The following is a 21,405-nucleotide window of genomic DNA, read 5'->3' as shown; positions in this document are numbered from 1 at the left end:
TAAGTGTTGGGGGCTGGGAGGATGTGATCATGTAGTTCTGATGTGGGAGATCTGCAGGGCCATGAGCTAAACTGTGGAATGCTTCTCTGCAGAACCGAGGTACCTGTCAGTTTGGTGTTTTCAACAAGGCATGCACTGGTTTTTATCCTGCCCTCACCTGTACTGTACCTGACAACCCTTGGTTAGAAACCAGCAGAACTCTTCAAACCAGGCTGAGACAACAGGACCTTGTTACACCTGTGTAACTAGAGGAGAGCCCACTGGCTTGAGTTAGAATGCAGTGGATTTGGTAGCTCACTGAAAGTATTTCTTACTCGGATTCATGGTTATTTAAAGGCCATTAAAATAGGCCAAAGTAGAATATCTCTGCCTTTTCCTTTATATAAGAATTTTTAGAATTAATATTTAAATGACTGTGAGAAAAAAACCAAACCATTTAAAAGTCACTATTCTCCTTCTCACTCTCCCTCAAAACAGGGAAAACCTGTCAATAGTAACAGAGCTGGGTGACAGAGCAGCACAAGGACGTGCCTTTGGAAATTTGGGAAACACACACTATCTTCTGGGCAACTTCAGGAGTGCAGTTTTAGCCCATGAACAGGTACAACGATGTGCTAGTAATGAATTCTGTTCTAGCAGAATATCAGGTTGCTCCTGACCTTTAGTGCATGTATTGTGTGCTGGATCTTGTTGCAAGCTTTTTAATGCAGGTTTTAAATCTTAATGGCATAAACTTCAAGTTTGGCTGTTCTTATATTATCATAGCATTGTTGTTGACCTAAAGAATGCAATTTTTTCTTGCATTTCTGCATGCAAGTGTATGTTACAAAGTATAAAGTGGAGTAACTAATGCAGCTATTTCACATTTTTAAGCGTCTCCTCATTGCAAAAGAATTTGGTGATAGATCAGCAGAAAGAAGAGCATACAGCAACCTTGGAAATGCCTACATATTCCTGGGGGAATTTGAAACTGCTGCTGAATACTACAGGTGAGTGACTGCTGACAAACACAATTTATATCTCTGGTACAGTTTAGTTCTGTCGTGCCTGATACTGTAGCTCACTGTGGAACAGTCACTGCTTCAACACATACTTTAGAAAAATTTCCATTTGTTTAGCAAAGAAATTTTTCCTTTGTTATTTAACTGTTCTGGTTCTCTTAAGGGAGGGGCAGCATTAATGCTTTTTATTTTTTTAACTCTTTTGCTACTTTAAAGAGTTTCTTTGCAGTGCTGTAGACAGACATCTTTCACTGCTAGGCATTTATTGCCATTATTCTAGAAGCAGGCATTACTGTCTGAGCTCTTAGTGAGTGCTGGAATGATGTGAGCAGCTTTCCTACCCTGAGATGGGTGGCTGCCTCAGGTGTGCTGAGATGTCAATTTACATCTTTAGTCTGTATTTTCGAGCCAGACCTGTCTTGATCTCTGCACCACTAAGCAGTTACTGCTGTACCTGGGAAAGTAAAAGCTTGGCAAAGATACAGTATAGGTGTTATTAGCATCTGACTGGGATTTCAGAGCACAGCATTTCTTAGGGAGAAATGCCTCAGTACTGAGCAGATCCCTCTGAGCCCTCAAATTCTTCTTGCCCAGCACAGCTCAGCTGGCTGGGTGAGTACAGGCCTGTCCTGCCCATTCTGATGGAAAGTAGGAATTGTAACACTGCTATTAAACAGTGCAACCTCAGGGAAACTCCTACAAATTATTAATGGAGCAGTAAATTAAATGATGCTGTTTGAGGAATCAGCCTGCTCTCTAATGAAGTAGGTTGCAGTGGAGGGAGGACTTTACAAGTGTGAGATTGTAAGGGTTTACAAGATAGTAATTTAATAGCCAATAATTTGCTGCCTGCTGCCCCGATTTGTTGAAGTTGTGTAACAGATTTTCAGTTGTGCAAGTGCACTTCTGAAAGCTTTTCCTTGTGGTGGTTTCTGACCTCTCCTGCAGGAGGACGCTGCAGCTGGCTCGGCAGCTGAAGGACAGAGCTGTGGAAGCACAGGCCTGCTACAGCCTGGGGAACACCTACACTCTGCTGCAGGACTATGAGAGAGCCATTGATTATCACCTCAAACACCTTGTGATTGCTCAGGAGCTACACGACAAGTAAGCCCTAAGAGATTGTTTCATGTGTGTGTGACACTCAGAGCAAATCCTGTTACCTTCAGCTCCACTGGCATTGTTCCCCATGTGCCAGCAATTCATGTGAATTCCCCCAATGCTGGGCTTTGGTTTTCATGTGGAAAACCAAAATTACTCATAATGGTATTGCAGCTAATGAGTCCGAGATGAAAGACAAATTGATGAATGACTCTTTCTACATCATCTCCTGTCAGCAAGTCTGTGTAAATTAGGGAAAAGCAGATCTTTCTTTCATGAGTTCATTATAATAATTCACCCTACTTTCATAAGAATGTGTTCTACTTGTCCACAAGGTAGTAATACAGGAAGGGATGGGGGAAGGAGAGTAACACAGCAGCAAGTAATGTTTATATTACAGTACTGATTTCTGAGGCCTTTTTTATAGTGTTGGGTGCAACCATAATTTTTTGCAACATTTAAATGTACCTGTTCTTAAGTCACTAAGAATACAGAGGGCTAGTAAGTCATGCAAACTGAGGAGGAGCAAAGTAGGTTATACAATGTCCCATGCTTACAAAACTAACTTGTTTGCTGTGAGCTTAGAAATTAAAAAAAAATTAAATTTGTTCATATTTATTTATAACCAGATCACACTCCTTAAATACAATATTTAATATGTTGGTGGTAGCATGGTCTTTGATGATTGCCTCATTTTTTTTAGCCCAGCAAATTACTTTGGCAGTACTGTGAAAACCTGACCTCTGGTGTTCAGGTAGAGGTGTAATTGCAAATGTGTGTTGTTTTCAGAATTGGGGAAGGAAGAGCATGCTGGAGTTTAGGGAATGCTTACACTGCCCTGGGAAATCATGACCAAGCCATCCACTTCGCAGAAAGGCACCTGGAGATTTCAAGAGAGGTATGATTTTCATACTCCCACTGTGCTGGCTCTTGGCTTTTGCTCTTGCTCTCCCAGAGGTTTTATGGAGGTGTGAGTTTGAGTGATGGAATGCATTTTCAATCATTCTAGAGACAGCTGATTCCAGGTTATTTCAGCCAGTCAGCTCCTTTGTCCTAGTGCCACCACTCACAATGGTGTCATGGACTCCCAAGTTAGTGGCCAAGCAGAAATTATTTTAGGCTTTTCTGTGTTACCTGTTAGTTGTTACTTCTTTAAAAAGATGTTCTCAGTCTTCAAGCAGGAAAACCTTTTCAGCCTTTTTTCTCTCAGAAGTCATGGGACAAGGATTGCTTTACAGTTACACATGTGAGTATTTGTTAAGGTAATACAACTGCTTGTTTTATTTGCTTGAAGGTAGGAGACAGAAGTGGAGAACTCACTGCCAGACTTAATCTCTCAGATCTTCAAATGGTTCTTGGATTAAGCTACAGCACAAACAACTCCATGATGGCAGAAAGCCACGCAGTGGAAAACAGTTTGAATGGTATGTGCCTCTTTCTGAAGTAGTTTCCCAACAGAGAACTTAAAAAAGAATCTCATTTGAGTTCTTTAATGAGTTGGGGTTGACTATGGAAGTTTGCTTGGTTTTCTCCCCAGCTGCTAAAAAAGGTTCTTGAGGTATTGGACCCCTTCAGCACCTCCTTTTCTGGAGGATTTATACTGTGAATCCCAGGGTACTGCTTAGTTTCTTTGTGTGTTCTAATTGTGGCTGTGGCTTGGACCTTGGACCTTAGATGAGTACAGCCACAGCTTGTCAAGTGCCACCATAAATTTTAATAATAAAAAGATGAATTTGTCTCTTGAAGGTGGCAGACCAAGAGGACGCCGTTACAGCATGGAGAACATGGAACTTATGAAATTAACACCAGAAAAGGTTGGCACTTTGCTTCTTTCTGTTCTGCTGCTGATATTGCAGTGAAACCTTTCTGAGGGTGTGCTGATGTGCCTTTTGCCTCCCTTTTTAATTTAGTTGGTCACAGGAGCTCCATAACACCACGTCTAACAATACTAACAAAAAATACTTCTGTTATGTAGGTAACAGCGTGTGACAGGTGATGGCTGTAGTGGCTTGTGGGAAGCCTGCTTTATTCCCTGCATGAGTGATGTAATGAGCATCAAAGGAATTTTCATCTCTTTATAGAGATGGGTTGAGGTTGCAGCATGAAAGTAATTCAGAATAAAATTCCTGAGCTTTAGCTTAGCTCTTCTGAACACTTTTTCTTTGGTTACAGTCATTTTACAGGGACTTAAAATACATGCTCTGTTTTTCACTTTGAGATTTCAACCAACTTGCAAACCATCAGAAGCTTCAGCCTCCATCTGGAGTAAGGATGCTATTTCAGAAATGTTACAGCTGAGTCACAGGCAAAACAACTTCCCTCCCTAAGCTCAGAAATCTTTTGGCAATGGGAGTTCCCAATTAAAATCCTTGTGTCAGTCTATGAGAGATTTCTTCTACATTCTGCCTTTCAATACTGGGCTGGCAGTTCTGCATAAATGTGGCAGACTGAAATTGCTATTTTTTCCTCCACACTGGGATATCTAATTACAGTCTCTTCAGGTAAGGCAAAGACTGTTATGTTAATCAATGAAATCTCAAAGCATGTGTAGTCAGTACAGCTGAAGTCAGCAGTGGCACTCAAGAGCCTCTTTGGGTACATCCTTGTGGCTGCAAGAACAAAATAGTGTAAAGCTGCCTCATTTTGGGGAGGAAAAGCAGCAGCAAGTAAGAGGTAACAGTACTGGTAAGTAAAATCAGAAGGCTTAATTTCCTGACTCTTGTTTTCTTAGGTTCCAAACTGGAACAGTGAGATTCTTGTTAAACAGAAACCACTGGTTGCCAAAACTTCAGCAAAACTCCATTTTGTAAATCGACTAAAAGGCAAAAAGTACAAAAATGGCACCACCTCCAAAGTTTTGCAGGATGCCAGTAATTCCATTGATCATCGACTTCCAAACTCTCAGAGGGTACGTGTGGTGAGCCCATGGCCTTTACTCATCTTTGTGTGATCAGAATTGTGGAAAACACTTTCCTGCAGCTGTCCTGTTCAGTTTAACTTGATTTAAACACTGTGGCTCTAAACTGATGCAGAATCTGTTATTCTATAGCTCTATCAGGGGTGGTGCCAGCTTTAAGATTTTCCTACTACTGAAACATTTTATTTGTGGTGGTTTTTTTGAAGTTAGAAATGAAATTTATTTGCAAGCTGAGGTCTAAGTCTCTTTTAGACCCTACTTCTCCAAACTTAGCAAAATCTATTTTCCGGATTCAGGCAGTGGGAGATATTTTGGACATACTTTTTAGGTTATTACAGTCTTGAGAGAAGTCAGTTCAAAATAAAAGAACTGAGGCATTTGGTCATAGATCTGAGGAGACAGTGGCAACTGTTCTTTGCTGGTCTTGTTTCTTTTTCTTCTCATGGGCATTTGGGGTTTTGTTGGATTAATGGCTGAGGAGGAATAACTCCCATTTTACCATGATCAGAGCGCAGTTTCTTTCCATTCCAGAGAATGAGACATTTCTAATATATTTCACTCTCCAAAATGCTGCCCTAGCATTAGCATCTCTTTCTTGGATAGATCTCTGGCTATAGAAAAGGTTGACTAAAAAAAATTTATTTAATAAATTTCAGATATGTAAATATGAAGCATATCACTGGACTGAAACTCTGATGCAGTTGTCCCAGCTGTAGGCACTCTAAGGTCAAATACCCCAAATTTTCTCCTTTTCAGAAAAGCAGCCGTGAGACAATGGCAGACGAAGGGTTCTTTGATCTGCTGAGTCGGTTCCAGAGTAACAGGATGGATGATCAGAGGTGCTGCTTCCAGGAGAAGAACAGACTCCCAGCTCCTTCAGTGGCAACATCCTCTACTCCACCTAAAACAATGATAAAATGTAATTTTTTAAAAGCAAAATCCGTATTTGACTCGAGTTTTTGCCAAATACTATTTTCAAAATGTATTTGCATGCAAGACTCGCTACCGCAATGGATTCACTCCCAGGCTAACTCTAATCACTCTGTGTGTCCCGGGCAGCCTTTTCCACGTCGGCGGTGTCCCCGCACACAGACGAGTTCCTGGAGCTGCTGGCGAGCTCGCAGAGCCGGCGCCTGGACGAGCAGCGCGCCAGCCTGAGCCACCTGCCTGGGCTGAGGCAGAGCCAGAGCCAGAGCCAGAGCCAGAGCCAGAGCCAGAGCCAGCTGCCCGGGCTGAGGCAGCAGCAGCACCGCAGCCACGCCCTGCTGGGCCAGCTCGGGGCCGGCGCCAACGGCGACCTGGATGACGACTTCTTCGACATATTGATCAAATGCCAGGTAAGGGCTTAACAACCTCCTCAGCTTCTGCCTCTGGGGACTGCAACTGGGCTTCCCCTACTGCATTCTGTAAGGAAGCCACTGTGGTTTAAGATATGTATTGATCTGACAGATAAGGAGGAACATAAGAGAACAGAAGGTGAGGGTTGGGGTGTTGTTAATTATCCAGTCTAGAAAGTATAATTTTGGTATTTGTACCATAGTAACTATTAAAAGTAAGAAATGCTTAGAAAGTGAAGAAAAACAAGTGAGGCTATTGCAAGGAGTATGTAAAATGGTTTTAAGTGTTTAGACCTGGCTTGCTAAGGAGGACACTTGATACACCACCAATCCTAATTTATCAACTGAAAGAATTCAGTATCCAGGTTTTGGTGGTAAGAGTGGTCATCATTTCCACAAGATTAAGTTTAAATGATAGTTTATAGTAATATACCAGTGAGGTGACTGATTTTCAATTAGAGCATGTGCATATACCAGTTAGACCAAAAAGAATTAAAAAGACTTGCTAGTTTGTCTGATGGGTTGACAAGCAGCCAAAAATACGAAATTCAGATGCTGAGTTCTCCAAAGGCCAGTAAGTACGGTAGCCTGGCTGAGAAAACAGCACCTGGAATTGAGTCTATATGACAGTGCTCATCAGCCTGCTGAAATAACCAAAGAATCTAGAAATATTCTCTTTTAGGAATGGAAAAATATTTCATCTCCTCTGATCAGTATGGACTGCTGTAAATGAGCACAGAAGGGTTGCTGCCTTTGAGCCTTTTTGTGCAAAGGGTGCCTGTCCCAGGTCCAGCCACCACTGAGAGCTGTGCTTTTCCTTCTGTGCCCACACTGCCCTCCAGGAGCAGCCTGTTCCTGTGGGAACACCACTCCCCAGCTGGGGAGCAGAGCCCAGCCCAGCAGGGTTTGCCACCTGCTCTGGAAGCTTGGCACTAAACTGTACCCAGCTGTACAGAGCAGAGGCAAGGGGCCTTCAAGGAGAGCCTTCCCAAATCTCACAGCACTGCAGCAATCTTTTAGTCCCTGTGTAAGGAAAGGAAGACAACCATACTTCCTGGTGTACGAGACCAGAAACACCCTGTACTAATGCTAAGAAATCTCATTTTGCAATATGTCGAAGAACTGAACTGGCGGTGGAAGGGGGGGGGGGTCACTTTTAGACACATGGGAAAAGTGGGGCAGAGGAACCATTTTAGTTACACTTGGACTCAATAATTTCATTTAGCAAGTTTAACTTGAAACAAAATTTATAAATTAAATCTCTCTACGAGCTTTAAATCTGCCAGCAAAGGTTTTAGTAGCTTTTTCACTTAATATTGTTCACTTACTCCCTATCTTCCTGTAAATATGCAGCTTGTATTGCTTGGTCTGTCTGTAGGGCTCCAGACTGGATGATCAGAGATGTGCTCCTCCAGGAGCTGCCAAAGGCCCCACTGTACCAGATGAGGATTTTTTCAGCCTGATTTTGCGCTCACAAGCCAAGAGAATGGATGAGCAGAGAGTCCACCTACCCTCAGCCATAAAGGGACCCAATTCCAGCTGAAGACCCCAGCAGTATGTACAGCAGCATCCTAGGGATCACTCTGGTTTGCTGGAACAGCACACTTGCCTTTTTTAGGATGACTACAATTAGTAGCTCTGTCTCCTTTCTCCTGATTTTTCACAGAAACAGCAGCAGCATCACACTGGTGAGCAGCAGTTACAGAGCTGCCCCTGCTCTTGCATTTGGCAGCTGCTTTCAGAGCAGTGTCTGAGGTACTGGTCCTGTGTTTCCCTCTTATTTGCTTCTAGTCTGTCAAAATTATTATGACTTTTTTTTCTCTGTCCATTCTCTCATTGCTCATTAGTGGATTCTACCACTGTCTCAATCTAGTGAAGGACTTAAATTTTTATGTTCTTTTTAAAGAAAATTTGATTTTTTTCCCCTGATTTGTACTTCCTGAAAAAAAGTTCTGTGTTCTGTTTTCTTTTATACTTTTTTTAAAAAAATAATTTAAAAAAAGAGAATAAATAGCTTTAGTATTTAGTCTCTTTGCAGAAACACAGTTTGGAAGAAACAATAATTTCTATGAAAAAATTAAACCCTAGTTTTAATTCTGTTTAATAAAAAATAGTTTTTTCAAGCATTATGGTTTTTTTGTAATATTTAGCTGTTTCCCACATTAATTCAGAACAGCTCTGCAATCAGCAGAAGTTATCAAGAAGTACTTATTTCAAGAAACAGCTGCTCATGCTGCTCTACAGCTTGTGTGAAACGTGCCCATGCACCAGGGAATCACAGGGGTGGTGGGCACTGGGCCCCACCTGCCATGGGCGTGGGGCAGTGCCTGCAGCACCCCAGTTTCCAGTGCCACCCACAGAAATGCAAAGGTGCTGCTGCCTGTGCCTGACCTCAGCTGCTCACTGGCTCTGGCTAAGGATGTGCTGGGCTGGGGAACAAGCACTGGAATGTCCATCCCCAGGGCAGCTCCTGCTCCTGGCCCTGTTCAGCTCTGAGCTGCCTAAAACCGCCTGCTACAACATCAGCTGCTCGCTCTCTGCAGATCATTACACCAGGAGCAAATCCGTCAGCTGCCCTAAAACTGAGCTGACAAGAAGCAAACTGATTTTAAAGAACATAAACCCAAAGACAGACGTGAGACATCTGAGCTGGGAATTAGCATTATGGCAATTACTCAAAACTTATGACACAAACCTGATTTCCAACAAGCAGCACTGGGTTTTCCTGGCCACTTAGAGGTGTATCATCTTACTTAACACCTTTATTTCAGACTCCAGACAGAGTACCCTCTCCCAGATTTTACATTCCCACCTGGTCTTGTCTCTTCTACACTTGAGAATGAGAGCAGAATTAACAAGTATATGACAAGTAAAGATCAGACAAAACTTACAGTAGAGTCTGGGTCTTCCTTGGTCTCTTTCCTGGAGTCGTGTAAAACGTTCTCTTTCTTCTCTTCGCACGGTTCTGTGGCAGAACTCTTCTGTTCTAGGTTTTTACTGGGGACACAGTTTTCTCCAGTCTCTCCCTCTACTTTGCCTGTCTCCTGTTTTTGCTGCTCAAGTGCAGCTTCTGCAGTAAGGTTTTCAGCTTTGAGAGTTTCAAGTCTATGAACTTCAGATTCAGTGTACAACCTGTTCTGCAAAAAAATCAATAATAACCTATTAATTAAGCAATCAAAAATGACAGCATCTATTGTTCCAAGTGCATCCCAGCTCAAGGGGCAAGCTCACCCAAAGCATGACGGGTATTTTTTTTCCCCTCGGGAAACAGAACATGTAAATAAGCCCAATATAGAGTATAAATCTGGTTTGAATTTTCTGTAGTTTACAGGGAAGTCAGCACTGCTTCTTTCCTCCACATTTATTCTGTGGGTTATCATGATTGGCCAGGCTCACACGCATACTGATCTCTCAAAACTGAAGTTGTCTTTAACGTAAAGCATTTTAATTCAGTAGTTTCTTGCCAGAGCTAGCTACTGCAAATATTTTTCCAGAAGAAACACATCCAAGACACCTTTGTCAAACTGTTCCATAGGGGAACGTGTAGTTCCTTAGCTCCTCTCTCCCCCAGATCTGGGTTTCATTATGTTGTTTGAATGTGTTTCAGCAGGTGCCACTGCAATCTGCTCAGTTTAATGCCAGCTCCCAGAGCCCCAGGAGGTGCCTCTGGTACCTGCTGTGCATCCGGCTGGTCGCCAGTGCGTGCCGTGTCCGGGCTCCTGCTGCCATTGCCCGCTCTCAGCCGGAGCAGGGGCCTGCTGGCAGCGTCCCCTCTGTCCTGGTGGCCTCTGTGCACGTAGGGCTGCTGCTGCAGGTAGTACTCATCTGCTGTCCTCCCATCGTGCTGCCCAAACGCTATGGGCTCCTGCCCACCAGCAGGCAGAGGCAGACTCTTCTTCTGAGATCTTAAGTATCTTAATGCAGACACTGATGATCCTGCACCATAGCAAAAAGTCTGGGGGAGAGGAAAAAACCAAAACTGAGCAAAACACCAAATATCTGCAGCCTATGGTTTTCACACAGATTTCTTGTCATATATCTGAAAGACCCTGAAGGAAAAGGTCAGGTGAAGGGAATGGCTCCAGCTCAAGCTTTCTGCAGTCTGACCACACTGCAGGAACTGCCAGGCTGGATGCAGTTCATTGTTAGTGCTACATTAATGTTTAAGGCTCTAACTCCATGCCTTTGTGTTAAATGCCAGCCACACACATCACAATTAATGACTCAAAGAAGAAATGGGAACTAAGGTGCAATAAACTGTCAGACAGCCTAAGATCTGAAGCAGTTTAATGCTACTGTATCCCACTTGGGGAGTGGGAGAGGAATACAGTTTGAACACAAAACTCAGCTCTTTTAATTCCTAGACCAACTGTAGTATGAAGCCTTTGTCAAGAAAAAATTCCCCTGCAGAAGTCACTTCTTTGTGCTAAGAAATCTGTTCAGTTTACAAGTGAGAAATACATAATATAATAGATAATACTTAAATATAAACACATTTAATATTTAAAAAATAAAGCTGAGCTTCTAAATGTAAGATGAATGTATACAAACCAGGACACCCAGAGCCATGGTAATGAGCACTGGAACCTGCAGAATTAATGGTATCTCCTTCATAAGTGCCTTGATGAATTCACCAATACCTTGTCCTATGTCCTTCAAAGGCTCAGTTACAAAGTTGGTGAAAGTTACTGCCAAGGCCTAGAAAAGAAGCAGAAAACCAGTGTTGTCATACAAACACCAACCTAGGCCTTGGCAGTCCCCTCAGGCTTGGCACATACCTTTGATGGTGGAACCATATAAACAGGATTTACAAGCAGAATTTCATAATACTTCTTACAGGGATCATCCTGAAATGTCCATGTGCTTCTAAGCCATTCTGAAATCAAAGCAGACACATATTATTACTACTTCTTAAAAAGATATTTTGTGACACAGCAGCAATACAGAAAGCAGCATTTCAGTTACAGACGGAAGAGAATTCTTCTAGACATGGTTCAAAACAGATTTATTTTTACACATCTGAGATTGGCTTGGAGGTATAGTTTATCCAGTCAAGGGGATGCAGGAAGGGGAGGGAAGGATGGAAAAAAGAGAAGAACCCGAAATTTTCCCATGTATAATCAAGAAAGCTCTTTGGGTGAGATCAGTTCCCAGAAGCCTCAGGGAAAAAAGTCTCATCTGTGGAAACTATGAACTTGCTGTGAACACTGTGTTCACAGCTACTGACACAGCATCCTTCTGTGTTATTGCCCATCTGCCAGTCTGCAGGGAGACTGAAATTGTCTCCTTTTGCTTGCTGGATTCAAGGGTCTGTTTTAGTTACAAGCAGGAAGTCTTACTTCTTAAGGGAACCCTTACATTATAAACAAGTGATTCATGACATCAGTGATTCTGTAGTTAGGTTTTACTGCAGTCAGCACATAAATCATTGACATGTAATCAAAAACAACAGAGTCAAGAAATTACACAGGGAAGACCATAACAAGCAGTCTTTAAGAGCTGCCACCCTTCATCTACCTGCTATGGCACTGGACAGAAATAACAGCTAATAAAAAAACCCAACTTTCTCTGTAAAATAGTATCACCTGAATAAACAATTATAGATCCAATTCCTGAAATCCATTGCACTCACAGGTGTAATACATGAAAAAAAAGCCATGCCCTGAACTCTGCCTGCCTGTCTTTAGTAAAGGGCACTGAATGGTACTGGGGAAACAGGTAAGTTACAAGAAAAAGAAGTAACACCATGACATACCCCAAGTACAGTGCTGTGATCAGCTCTTCTCCCCAGGCCTAGAAAACAAAGTCTTGTGGGATGGGAAAAGGGTAAAACCATGTAATCATGTATTGAGGAGAATTCCCTGTACAACCCATGAAGAAATTCGAGTATCCTGGGATACTGTGGATGGATATTTTGTGAAATTAACCACTTCAAAGTACCAAGAGAAGAGCTCACCCATGAGACTTCCATACCACTCCAGCTTCTCGGCACAGACCTTGTCAAACTGCCCCATCTTGGCCATCTCTGCCTGGTGCTGAGCGAAGGCCAGCTGCAGGGAGACACACACTGAGTGCTGCAGCCAGGAGAGCTGCTCCTCAGCTAGCCCTGCTTGCTCTCTGCAGCCTGGGAACAGTTCCCCACATAAATGGGAACTTCCACATTATCCCCTTGTAATGACAATTCCCCATGTAATATGTATTTAGAAAAGTTTACTACCTAAACAACTTAATGGAGTTAAATTCCAAGAACTTCCTAGGAATGGACAAAACCCCTGAGATAAAGGCTACCTCCAAGTTATTCTCCAAAAGGAATCTGAATTGTCAAAGGATCAGACTCCAATATTCAAAGATACAAGTTCAAGGCAAAAGTAAACTGATGACGTCTTTTCTTAACATGTTTCTGGAATACAGACACAGCTGTCATGCAATTACTATTTAAAACTTCTTCTTTTCTTTTTCAAATAATTTGCATAAGAAATCCCTGTATTTATTATAGTTTTGCCTTACTGATTGCAACTGATAATCAAAACATAAAAATTCAGTCAAATCATCTGTTGCAAAACTGACATTGTTCACTGCCTCAACCCAAGCCATCTGCATGGCATTCCAAGCCCACCAGAGCCATGCCACTCTCCAGCACTCTGCTGTCCCTGGCTCTGTCACACTGCAGTTCAATCCTCATTGACAAGATGTGAGGGCAGATTTTGTGGCTGGGCTTTGATCTGGTGTCCTACATTCCTCCTCAATAAAACTCATCTGATTGTACCATCAGCCACTTAATTAATGAGGCATTTATCTGGTCTATCACATGAAACAGTTTCTGCCAGGGAATCTTAAGAAAAAAAATCTGAATATATTTCTGTAGACCTTTTCTACCAAGCTGCTTCAGTCAGAGGTTACATCTGCCTTGCCCATGTAGTGAAATCAGAGTTTAGTGCTCTCTGAATTTTGTGCACCTCTACAGCACAATACAGTTGTCAGGATTTCTTTTGTTCTTTACACCTAACACCCCTATCAACATGCAAAAAAAAATGTTTATCCCTTTTTTATTTTGCAGTTAATTAAAAGCTGTATGTAAACTAACCAAAGGAACTAAACACCCTTAACTCCCTCATAGCTGTACAGTTCTAAGCCAGAAAGCCATTACGATTCCAGAACTTACCGTGTACAAGTAAAACCAATTCCACACAAAACTGACGAGGAAAGTCATAAATAAAACATATTTCAGCTGAACAAAGCGCGACACGTACGTCCTCAGTTCTGTAGCCACTACAATCACAATGCACACTGCGCACAAGAGTAGCTGCAAAAGAAAAGAGGAAAACATTATGACCCATATTTGATTTGGACCTTTCTAAGCTTGCTGACAGTACAGATGAAGAAACTTCCAACTTCTGTTTTTACTGATGTCATTTACACAGAATAGCTGAGTTTTTCCTTGCTTCCACAGCCCATCTGAGCAGCACAAGGCAGAACAGTTTTGTGGCAGTACCAATACTCATCCCTGTCACGACCTGACATTGCAGCTGCTCATTTGTTTCTTGTGATATTTAGTTATTTCTCAGGATATTTGTTACATTAGCAACCACACTTCTAAATGATCAAATTGGTGTCAGCCAGTGCTTGAGCAGTTTGTGCCTGCTCTGAAACACAGAACAACTGCTGCCAACTCCTGCACAGAGAGACAAAGTTACAGTTTGGGTGCCAGCAGCAAGACTTCAAAGACACTCCACAGTGTCTTTCCACCCAAGGACCCCTCTCAGAGGTTACTGACAGCCTCCTTTTGTCATCTGGCTTCCAGGGACACCTCAAATCTAGACAGGCTACTTGCAAGATTATGTCAGCACAAAACACTGGCATATTCTGAATTGTAAAGATTTATTCAGAAAGCTTCATCTTTATTAGAGATCCTCAGCTTAGCACTTTATAATTCCCATAGTCATGCTCTCCTCTCCAACCCTATACAATTTTTTCCACAAAATTTGCAAAAGCCTCTGACCTATAGGGGTTTAAATATATACTTGTCTCAGTGTATATTCCAACTCTTGGAGAAGCCAACAGCTTCAACAACAACATGAACAAGAGACCAACATGGAATATCTACAAATGCATGAGGTGTCAGTTCTCGAGGTAAGAAAGTACTAGAGCACAATGAGTCTGGCAGCACAGATATAAAAGACAAGAAAAGAAAAAGCACACCAGAAAAAAAGCCCCAAACCAAAGCTACAATAGAGAACAGATGACCACAGGAATAAAAAACTTTAATTCCTTATTAAAGCAAATACATCCTCCAGCAACCACAAAAAAAAAAAAGATTGACTTGAAGTATGATGGAAGGAATTGCTTTATCTGTGGAGTTAAGATGGTAATATTGATTAGCACAGAGAAACTGAAGAAAACAGCAATTAAAAGCAATAATCAACCTTTATTCTCTTACCCAAAACAAATGATATAGATCAATTCCAAAGGTGTCTTCAAATCTCCACCGCCAAGCTTCCTCATCATGGTGCTTAAAATTGACCAAAATATCATTGAGAGCCTCATCCAGGGCTCCTGGCTGCCAGGCCTCCTCACTGACAAACCTGAGCATCTCCAAATACGTCTGCCTGGTCAGAATGATCTCAGCATCGTAGTGGACATGGCCCACATCTTCCCCAGGCTGCATTCCAAGCAAAGCAAAACAAGGGTTAAAAGCTGCTGATCTGGAAATACAAATGCATCCATAGGCCAAAACTGATCATATTCATTCTGTACCAGCGCCCTTCTGAAGCAGGCTGCAGGATGAAAACGTGGGACAGGGGGCACACTATGATTCTATAACACTTTTGTTCATCTAAACTATACAAAACAAATTCAGTTGGTTTGTAATCTTTCAATTCTAAAGAAACAAATCCTAAAAAAATAAACTATCTCACTTGTTACTAAGATTTCAGGACCAGGGCTCATTAACAAGTAATAATTACATATACACTATGTGTGCCTCAGTCAAAGCTGGATAAAACAGATAGAAACTATTAAACACTAAAATAAGAAGTTTTACACTGCTAAATGTAATGTTCCTTATTTAACAATAATTTTGCTTATTAATAAATTCTTCTACCTCTGAATAAACAAAATCTCCAAAGACAATATAATAAAGTGCCCAGCCAACAACTAAAGTATCATGCAGCCACTCACTCCCTCCAATATCCTCCTGGTGGGGAGGAGAATGAGCAAAAAGGTAAACCTCGTGAACTGAGACAAGAACAGCAAACAAAATAAAATGTGGTGGCAATAATACTACCAGTCATGAAAAGAGAGAAAGAAGGAAATAAACCCCAGAAGAACAAGAGCAGCACAGTGCAATTGCTGCCTCCAGCAGCTCCCAGCCCCTCCCAGGCAGCTCCCCCAGCCCCTGCTGGGCACAGCAGCCATGGTTTGCCCTGGCCCTGGGGCCAGCTCAGCTCAGCTGTCCTGGCCACGCTCCCTCACAGCTCCTCCTGCACCTCCTGGCTGCCACGAGCACAGAGAAGTCCCTGGCTTAGAGACAGCACCAGTGAGCAACCACTGAAACACCAGAGTGTTAGCAACAGTGCCCTCACTCTGAACCCAAAACACAGCCCTGCACCAGCTACCAGCAAGAAAATTCACTCTATTCCAGCTGAAATCACTGCATAAAGAAAGTAACAAGGTGATTCTTACATGGAAACTCTAATAAGCTGCTATTCCTTGATGGTTAGAATCACAGAATGGTTTGGGTTGGAAGGGACCTTAAAGATAATCTGGTTCCAACCCTCATGGTCAAGTACACCTCCCCCTAGATCACACTGCTGAAAGCCCCATCCAGCCTGGCCTTGAATGCTTCCAGGGATGGGGCATCCACAACTCTGGACAACTCCTTCAAGTGCCTCACACCCAAAAGAACAATTAATTTCTTCCCAGTATCTATTCTAAACCTCCTCTCTTTCAGTTCAAAGCCATTCCCCTTGTCCTAGCATTGCACACCCTTGTAAAAGGTCCCTCTCATAGGCCCCCTTTTAGGTACTCAAAGGGTCTCTAAGGTCTCTGCAGAGCCTTCTCCTCCCCAGGCTGAACAGCCTCAGCTCTCTCAGACTGCTGAGCTAACAGATGCTAAGATACACTGAATTCACAAACCCTTCCTCTGGATGCTTTACAGATCAAACAACAACTGTGTCTCCTCAGCAGTACAGGATGCACACACTTCTGTCATTTTTTCCTTTGCCATTCAGTTCCCTTCACTGCATTTAAAGTACACCAGCATAATTACTCAATGCTTGGTAACTGTGAAAACTACCTAAAGTAGTAATATGAATTCCTTTTAATTAAGTGTTTTTAAATGACTGTTCAAATACTTACAAGGCCAAGTTTTCCAGCTTCATTTAAAATCTTATTCAAGAATCGCTTAAAAATATAAAAGCTGCGGCTCTCCTGTGATTTGGCATTCCTCTTCTCACACTCTGCAATCTGCAATTGTGCAAAAGACACTTTTATTCACTTTGCTCAAACCAGCTTCTTCACAGGAGAGAAAAACCCCAAATATACCAACACATTTAGCTCAGGATTAACAGGGACCCATTTCTTTAGTTTAGCAATCATTCCCTGGTTAGTTTGCCAGATAAAAAGCATATGCAGTTACTGAACATACTGCTTTCCATAGAACTGGCCAGTACTGGAGATTTCACATCTGCTAGTAATATTCAAATTCTGACTTCAGTAAGTCTAGAAACAAATGCAAACATCTGGATCTCCTTACATTTTAAGTTTGCATCAGGAAAAAAAAGAGGGAACTGTCAAAAAATCGAAGTAACTAAACAACATTAAAATGACACATATCCCATTGGGGATCCAAATGGCTGAGGGCAGGAAGGGCCCCAGGAGCCACACAGGCATCCCCACACCCTGGGAGGGGCTCTGACAGCAGCACCTGAGAGCTGCAGCTCTGCACATGGCCCTGGTCTCTGTGCCCACAACCACCCCTTAAAATCTGACAGGACTGACAGCTTGAGAACAGCACGGGGTACTCAGCACCACACCCCCAAACTGCTGACACTGGGCAGAAGCACCTAGCTCCTATTGATTGTGCTCCACTATAAAACATGTCAGGAAACAGACCTTTGTAGGCAGAACAACAACTTGAACATGAATTCAAACCACTTCCAGTCTCTCCTCTGCCTAGAGGTTCCCCTTCCATAAAGAATAAATTATGCCAGCAATGCACCTGTTTGGTACTGCCCAGAAGAGCATCATCAGAAAGCACAGAACTATAAGCACTAAAATATATAAGCACATTTATAAGCACTATAAAACACAGGAAAATATTCTGAAGAACAAACCTTGTGTTGCAAGGAATCTACTACCCTGGAACAACGGGAGATTTCAGTACTGACTGCATCCACAGCCTCTTCCTCAGAGTCATGATAGTTTGGCTAAAATTACAGAAGAAAACCATATTTTCAGAATTCAAGAATTTGACCAACAAGCCCTGTTACACTTCTACAGCCACATCACTTTAGAAGGAGCAAAGGAGCTAAAACCTGAGTACAGATCTTTGCTGCTAGTACCCTCCCAGTGACACTGCAGTTACCTCTCTGCTGTTGTTTTAGGCTCCAGATGGACAATTGCTGTGAGTTTATCTAAATGCAAAAGGTGAGGTCCTGCCTGTCCTCCCCCACTTGCCCTTTCCCCTCCTTCGGGTGCTGCTGACCCACAGAGTGCATCAGATTAGATAATGGCACTGGCTGAACACTGACTCAGCAGGCAAAGGGGCGGCTTTGAGCCAGGTGCGTTCCCAGCGCAGCTGCCACAGCAGCAGCCAGACTGCAGGCAAACACAAACCCCACTCTGGCTGCCTGCCTCTATCTACTGCAGAGCTCTCTGTGCCCTCTGCTCATTACTCAGGCACAGAGCAGGGCTGCCTCCAACCACGTGTGCACACCCAGGGAGGCCTCCAAGAGGAAGCACAACAGCACCTGAACCAGTGAACTCATGCTGAAACAAAGCTTGGTTCTGAGGGCTTGAGCAGCCCACACAGCCTGCCCACCTAAAAACTCTGCAGAGCACAAAAGAAATCCTGAGAAGATAGACTAACACAAAGTAGTCATTTTTTTAGTTTAAGATGTAGTTCTACTTTTGTGGGAGACAACAATAAAGCTACTAGTTTTTTATATAAAGCTGAAGCAGTTGGGCTCCAAAGCTTGCTGCTGGACCTTAAGGATGTTAATGACCATCAGGTGGATGTGGAGAAGTTGGAGGTTGATGAGGAAAGCTGTGGAGAGCAATAACACACTCTGCATCTTTTAAGCTTCAGAAAATTATGCTCTGTAGTGTTTAAACAGTATTACTCAAGACCGCAAAACCAAACTTGAAAGCTGGATAATGGCAAAAATCAAGGGTGCCCTTACAACCACCTCTAGTTTACAGTGCTATGTGTGCACAATTCACAAGATAACAAACCTCATGGTATTTAGGGTCTGCTCTTCATACAAGACAGAGAAAATTCATCTTGTTAGAACGGATTTTTTCCTAGTTCATCTTCTCTTCAGTGTTAATGATTCATTAAAAGTACAGCACTGAATCCCTAGTCTGACCTTCTGAAAACTGAGGCCCAGCATTACAAAACACCATTAAAATTCAAAATAGTCCCACACAAGAAATGGGAAACTGGTTCCTATTGCTGGGAAACTGGTGGACTAAAATAAAATACAATAATTAACTTTAACTCCCCCAACTTTTATCAGTTAGGAACCTGATTTTCAAGATATTTAACACTACACTTGAGAAACTAGCAAGAGCTGCTTAACCCAGTACTTCTCAGAGCAGTAACCTGTGGTGCCACAACCTGCATAAATCAAGCACCACCTGTGAAAATTCAAAAAGCCTGCTTGATGTGACTTGATCTGAGTGCAACAGAAGCTCACCAGGGAAAGGTCCTGAGCCAATTACACTATTTTTTCCCTTGCAATTTTAACCATGGACACAAAGACTTTTCTGTGTATGGATTCAGATACAAGATAATAAGCCCTTAAAAACACCATACTGCTATCATTATTTACTGTCACAGTTTAAAAGCAATCTTCCAACAGCCTTTAGCTTTTTGACAGAGACACACACCCTTTCTTTCTCTACCTTATAAGGTCTTCTCATTGTTCCTGATGCTGCATCATAATTGAGCATATCCGTGGGGTCAATCCATTCATCTTCTTGAGCTTTACAGCTCCCTGTCAGCATCACTGCACACAACACCAAAGGAAACAGCATCCTGTATCACTGAATACAACAAGAAATTCAGGTATTTAGGTCAGGGTGTAGCATGCTGTATCAAAAAAATAAAACAATCTTACATGAAAAAAACTAAAAGTGGAGCTTTTAAAAAACTCAGTTCTCCATTAAGAAGGTTTAAACTCACTTCCCTATTTTTTCCCAAGGAAAACGCTGACAATAATATGCACAATTAAACTGTATTATATGAGTGGATCAATGCCCCTGACTTTGTTATCAGCAGGTGCAGCACAGAGTTCAGTATTGCTAAATATGATAAGAGGTGCAGAACTCCAGCACGCTTCACCACAAGGGCACTGTGCTAACAGTAAAGCAAATTTTACTGTCACATTAATAGGAAGACTTGGCAGAAAAACTGCCCTTGACATTTCAGCCGTTCCTCGGATACCAGAGGGGCTGGGAGTGGCTGTGCTTTGAGGGATGGCCAATTCAGCACTAAAAAGGGAAGCACAGAGCCCTGTGCTTCAGCCACAGCACTGTGGCTCCAGTCACATTCAGTAAGAACCACCACAATCACAGATGCACAAACAGCGTGACAGACACACCACGACTCTGGTATGTCCAACAAACTCTCCTGGCCACACCACCGCCTGGAAACGCTCAACAACCCTCAGGTGAAAAACACCGTCATTTGCTGAGCAACAGAAACGCTGACTGTCAGTGATAAACACACCGTCTGCAGGAGCACATGAACACAAACAATATGAGCGATAAACCGACCAAAAATACGTTACAGTGGGACAAGACTAAAAGCACAATCGCAAACAGCAGCTGGCTCTCTGAATTCCCTGAGGGAGCACTCGGTGTAGGAGCCTTACCCAACAGGCGTTCCTAAGGGGGAGGAAAGAGGCACAGCCCACCGACAGAGCCACGATACAAAGGTGGAGTCTCCTCCGACCTCCGCCCCTCTTAACCTATACTTATATTGGTTTTTTGAGGGAGGGTAAAAGGCAGAGTTTCAGTTGATGAGATTTCGTATTTAGGCGCAGTGTGAGTGACTTTAAAGCATGTACACGTCTAGCTTCATTAACACACGTTGGAGTGCGGAAAGTGATAGGTATTTTCGAGTTAACGGAGCACGTTCAGGTTTTGGTCACCTTTTGGGTCACTCCTTTGGATTAGTTCCCCTTGGCCGCATTGTTTTAAGAAGAGCAAGGCCACACCGTTTCACTATCCTTTGTTTCCCTCAGACAGCGATGCCCCGCGCTCCCTCAGAGATCCTGCTCCTAAGGGTGCAGCAGCTTCCCCTCGGAGAACCACTGCCAACGCTAACATTCCTCCTTGATGAACTTTGGTTTCCAGCATTCCTTCAGGAAGGGGCTAGCATGCCCGACACGCAGAACTCACCTCGGCCAGCTCTACAGGGACATCCCAGCCCTGTCCGGCGCCACGGCCTGGTCTCCTGGTGCGGCTCCGCAGGCCGCGGGCCCTGCTCCGGCCCTGCGCAGGCCGACACCGCCGCCCGAGCTGCAGGAGCCGCCAGGGCCATAAAGAAGCGGCTCCGCACGCTTCTCTCCCGCCTTCTCATCGCACCCGACACGGCGCTCCGCCGCCACACGCAGCCCTCAACCCCTCCCCGCTCCTCCTCGGCCTGACACCGCGCAGGCCCCGGCCAGCGGCGCCCGCCCGCCCGCAGCCCCGCTCGCCGCCCGCGGTACCTGAGGGGCCGCGGGACTCCCGGCGCTCACCCGGTGTTTACCCGCTGCGGGGCCGCCCCGCCAGCCGCTCCGCCCGGCGCCGCCGCTGCCCAGCCGGGCGCGGCTCCGCCCAGGAA

General features: G+C 43.5%; 2 protein-coding genes across 6 annotated transcripts in view; one reads left to right on the top strand and one right to left on the bottom strand.

The window, feature by feature from the left end:
• Positions 1-8,426, top strand: part of GPSM2 (G protein signaling modulator 2) — a 26,584-nt gene extending 18,158 nt beyond the window's left edge. Inside the window, exons 6-15 of one of the 2 annotated variants that reach the window (XM_054285639.1) lie at positions 478-601; positions 874-989; positions 1,950-2,105; positions 2,889-2,997; positions 3,394-3,523; positions 3,846-3,913; positions 4,831-5,007; positions 5,773-5,935; positions 6,076-6,353; positions 7,732-8,426. In XM_054285639.1, coding sequence (XP_054141614.1) covers positions 478-601; positions 874-989; positions 1,950-2,105; positions 2,889-2,997; positions 3,394-3,523; positions 3,846-3,913; positions 4,831-5,007; positions 5,773-5,935; positions 6,076-6,353; positions 7,732-7,896 — 1,486 coding nt within the window. In that variant the 3' untranslated portion in view covers positions 7,897-8,426. The remainder of the gene's footprint in view (positions 1-477; positions 602-873; positions 990-1,949; positions 2,106-2,888; positions 2,998-3,393; positions 3,524-3,845; positions 3,914-4,830; positions 5,008-5,772; positions 5,936-6,075; positions 6,354-7,731) is intronic. The other variant, XM_054285640.1, reaches the window with a different exon arrangement.
• Positions 5,827-21,372, bottom strand: CLCC1 (chloride channel CLIC like 1). 4 transcript variants are annotated; one of them, XM_054285641.1, is made up of 12 exons: positions 21,290-21,372; positions 19,479-19,619; positions 17,687-17,779; positions 16,710-16,817; positions 14,791-15,012; positions 13,516-13,656; positions 12,310-12,403; positions 11,132-11,229; positions 10,905-11,051; positions 10,027-10,308; positions 9,245-9,490; positions 5,827-5,917 (listed from the first exon to the last, which is right to left on the bottom strand). In XM_054285641.1, the coding sequence occupies exons 2-12, from the start codon at positions 19,608-19,610 to the stop codon at positions 5,909-5,911; spliced, it is 1,572 nt and encodes a 523-aa protein (XP_054141616.1). In that variant the 5' UTR covers positions 19,611-19,619; positions 21,290-21,372; the 3' UTR covers positions 5,827-5,908. The 4 variants fall into 4 exon arrangements, with proteins under 4 accessions (XP_054141616.1, XP_054141617.1, XP_054141618.1 ...); XM_054285642.1 differs by having other exon boundaries at positions 21,320-21,338; XM_054285643.1 differs by lacking the exon at positions 21,290-21,372 and adding an exon at positions 20,979-20,999.
• Positions 21,373-21,405: the final 33 nt, after the last annotated feature.

Source organism: Melozone crissalis, unplaced genomic scaffold, assembly GCF_028551555.1.
Source record: "Melozone crissalis strain CALT ecotype California unplaced genomic scaffold, PUWL_Pcris_2 ptg000045l_1, whole genome shotgun sequence".
Taxonomy (NCBI): domain Eukaryota; kingdom Metazoa; phylum Chordata; class Aves; order Passeriformes; family Passerellidae; genus Melozone; species Melozone crissalis.
Note: the sequence above shows the minus strand (reverse complement) of the source record. Positions and strands in the feature narration are given on the sequence as shown.